At 39.1% G+C, this 3,564-nt stretch overlaps 1 protein-coding gene across 14 annotated transcripts in view; it reads right to left on the bottom strand.

Annotated features, from left to right (window-relative positions):
• The window catches only part of LOC107741142 (prominin-1-A-like), a 66,841-nt gene extending 63,283 nt beyond the window's left edge, over positions 1-3,558 (bottom strand). For all 14 annotated transcript variants that reach the window (XR_001640169.1, XR_001640172.1, XR_001640170.1 and 11 more), the window contains exon 1: positions 3,103-3,558. Coding sequence is in view for 6 of the 14 variants with exons in the window: in XM_016553788.1 (XP_016409274.1) it covers positions 3,103-3,328 (226 nt within the window). In the remaining 8 variants the exon portion in view is untranslated. The remainder of the gene's footprint in view (positions 1-3,102) is intronic.
• Between the last annotated feature and the right edge of the window lie 6 nt (positions 3,559-3,564).

Raw genomic sequence — 3,564 nt, 5'->3', positions numbered from 1 at the left:
GCTGAAAACACCGCGAGTCACGTGTGTTTGAGTTTGTGTATCAGATGAAACTACTCCACGCATTCACACAGACACACAGAACATGCAGACTTATTAGCGACATGCACTGACTGGTTGCTGTAACAGTGATAGGATGTTAGATTAATCCATCTTGAGTAAAAATGTCCAGAGTTTATCATCATTATTAACATAAATTTGATCATAATCTCGATATGATATCATTTATCGGCCGACGCTAATTTCGGCTATTTATAGAACGTGCTTGGCGGGCGACTCAAGAGACTCCATGCGGGCTACCAGGTGCCCACGTTGGTGACCACTGCACTACAGCATTAAGACATATGTAGGCCAATGGGAGAAACTCAAACACACTCAATAGGATATAGTTATGTTACCCTGGCAACTGCTTCCACTGCATATGCCGTCCTGAGATGGACGGAGTCAGTTCATTACCTGGATTGCTAGTTTTGGGTTCTGTTGTATAACCTGCTATGGGCTGTGAGGGTGTTCACATTACAATTGCATAACTGATTATTTAAACACTATTGCACTCCAAAAGTTTGGGGTCAGCAAGATTTTTAATGTTTTTAAAATAAGTCTCTTCAATCACCAAGGCAATGTTTATTTCATTAAAAATACTGAAAAACTGTTATATTGTTAAACATCATTACAATTTAAAATGACTGTTTTCTACTTAAATATATTTTAAAATGTAATTTATTCCTGTGATGGCAAAGCTGAATTTTCAGCAGCCCTTACTTCAGTGTCTCTTGATCCTTCAGAAATCATTGCTGATTTGGTGCTCAAGAAATATTTCTTATTATTATCAATAAAAGTTGTACTGGTTAATATTTTTTTTGTGGAAAATGTGATTTTCTCAAGATTCTTTAAATAAAAAGTTAAAAATAAAAGTTCAAAATGGATTTAAATTAAAATAGATTGTAACATTATAAATGTCTTTACCACTACTTTTGATCAAATTAATGCATCCTTGCTGAATAAAAGTATTAATTTCTTTTATTCAAATAAAAAATAAATAAAATCTTACTGACTCAAAAGTTTGAATGGTAGTGTATGTAGGCCTGTCGCAATAATCAATATATCAACTTATCGCGCAATATATGTACATGACCTCAATAATTTTTGGTGACGTAATATATCGCCCATTATATTTACTTATATTTCAAATTTAAAAAATGCTTCTACAAACAAAGTTTCATCTGCAGATATGGCCTAAATATTCTTAAAAATAAAAAGTTTGTTGTCATTTGGAAGTGTGTAGGCCTTCTTGCATTATTATGCTGTTACATTATGATTATATGTTCAGTGGCATAAAATGGTCTTTAAAATGACAATAATATAGTTTATCGCAATTATTTCTGGGGCAATATATCGCACAACAAAAAGTTGTTACCGTGACAGGCCTAATTTATGTTATAAAAATACTTCATAATGTCCCTACTTATTATGTAAATACAACTAAAAGTTATCCATTCATTGGTTATAAAACATTACTCTGGATTTTGAGCGTCCTGACACAACAATATTGGCTCAACCAATGGTGCGAGTTTGGTCAGGAATATCTGTTTGTGCAACCAGTGGCAGACGAGGGAATATTTGAGATCTGTACAGAAAAAAACTAATTATTTTACATTTGTTTGGTGATGCCAGTGCTGCAGAAATCATATGCTTCTCCAAAAAAAAAATTGCTTTGATGGGCAAAATGAGATACAGCCTGAGGCTCAGAGAACATAAAGAGACAGAAGGTGGCAGTCAGGACAGCCAGGTCAATGTCTGAGAACAAAGAGCTCCTAAGTACTTCCTAATATAGTTCCTGGCAATATAACTGTGAAACTAGAGACCTTCAAACTGAGCAATTAATAGGCTATTACCGAACCATCGTCCCCCAGCATGCTTTGATCTTACGAGTAGTTTCGTAGGTCTAAAGACGGGGTTACCATCACACACCAGTGTCCTTACTTTCACTTGTCAAAGTCCATTCAGATTTAAAGATCAAAGGATTTGAGCATGTCTGACCAGCTTCTTACTTAAATCAGTTCACGAAAACGCCTTGAAAAATCCACGCTATGAAATGACTTCCAAGCCTGGCACAAACATATGTAGTTCCAGAGAACAAATCAAGCAGAATCAGAGTTATGGCGAGACTGTTGCAGCTGTATGGCTGTCTCTTTCTTGCAAATCAAACGCAGTGGGCTGAATTATCATACTGGAGGCCTGTCAGAGAGCTTTTATCATTCTAATTAATTTGCCAAAAGGCTACAGCCGTGGCTATTTTTATTTGAGAATAAAGGGGGAAAAAAAAGGAAAAGGGGAGAAAAGAAAACAAAATGCCGCCAGTGCCTTATGCGCTCATAAGACAGATGCACGGATGATTTAGACCTACTGCTAGAGGGGGATCATCACTAAATGAGAAACGAGCATGCTGCAGAAAAACGAAGGATTTATAACCACTGGAAACAGAAGAGCACATACAAAACAAAATGTATGGGATGACAAGCACAACAGCAACATCTATATGTGCTTGGTGGCTACTATTTTTGATAACAGAAAGCTGTTCCCAACCTTGATCCTGGAGGACCACCAATAGTACACATTTTTGGATGTCTACCTAATCAAACACCTGATGCAACTCATCAGCTCTTTAGTGAAGTTCTCCACAATCTGAAATGGGTGTGTACGGTTGGGATTCCCCCAGGAACCGGGTTATATCCACCTGTGGCAGGCTGGAAAATAAAAGAACAGCAACATATGGCATTCCAGATTAGTGTTTTAGCTCATTAGGACAGTGACTCACAGGGTTACAATCTTAATCTCAAGATTTACCAAATAATGATAAACACGGCAAAGGTGGAGAATACAACAACCAACCATATTTTACCCCTCACACCTTCTAACCCACCATGGAGACATCACAAGTGGCACCTCTCACACCTGAAGCATCTACCTGCTCATGATATGGTAGATGCAGTTGAAGAAATGGCAAGCATTAGGGTATATAAAATAATCTGATTCAAATTAATAATCAAGAGTAGAGAAATATGAAATTTGCTTAGAAGTTCAAGAACATAAGACTGAGCTCACCTTCAGGAAACGGGTTGGGCTGAACCACATAAAGGAAAGCGTGCATCATGTTAAATAAAATCCCAATGGCCCCAGGCTCGTAATAGGCGACGGTATCGTAAACTCCGGAGGGGACGAAGCCGAAATCCAAAGTTCTCTGCGCTGGAGTAGCACCGGACTGCCTGTCCTGGAGTTCCCCGGACGTCAAGCCCCAGCACAGAAAAATCAGTCCCGTTTTCCACAGCATGATTAGTTCTAGTGTTTAAGCAATTCCAGGTGACAGAAGTGGAGGAAATTCTGGGTTGTACTATGAGGGACAATTTCGGCGATTTCAGATAAACCGCAGGTGTCAAGTCCTGCTGCCCGGCGAGCGACTCATGATGAGCATGGTCTCCCCGCGGCGAGCGGCTCCAGCAGGTTCATGGTGCGCCTCTCGGTCGGTCGGCCGGTCAGTCAGATGCCCCGCGATAAAAACACGGCTGA

The sequence above is a fragment of the Sinocyclocheilus rhinocerous genome, unplaced genomic scaffold, assembly GCF_001515625.1.
Source record: "Sinocyclocheilus rhinocerous isolate Xijiao unplaced genomic scaffold, SAMN03320098_v1.1 scaffold431, whole genome shotgun sequence".
In the NCBI taxonomy this organism is placed as follows: Eukaryota; Metazoa; Chordata; class Actinopteri; order Cypriniformes; family Cyprinidae; genus Sinocyclocheilus; species Sinocyclocheilus rhinocerous.
This window is presented reverse-complemented; position numbering and strand designations above follow the sequence as displayed.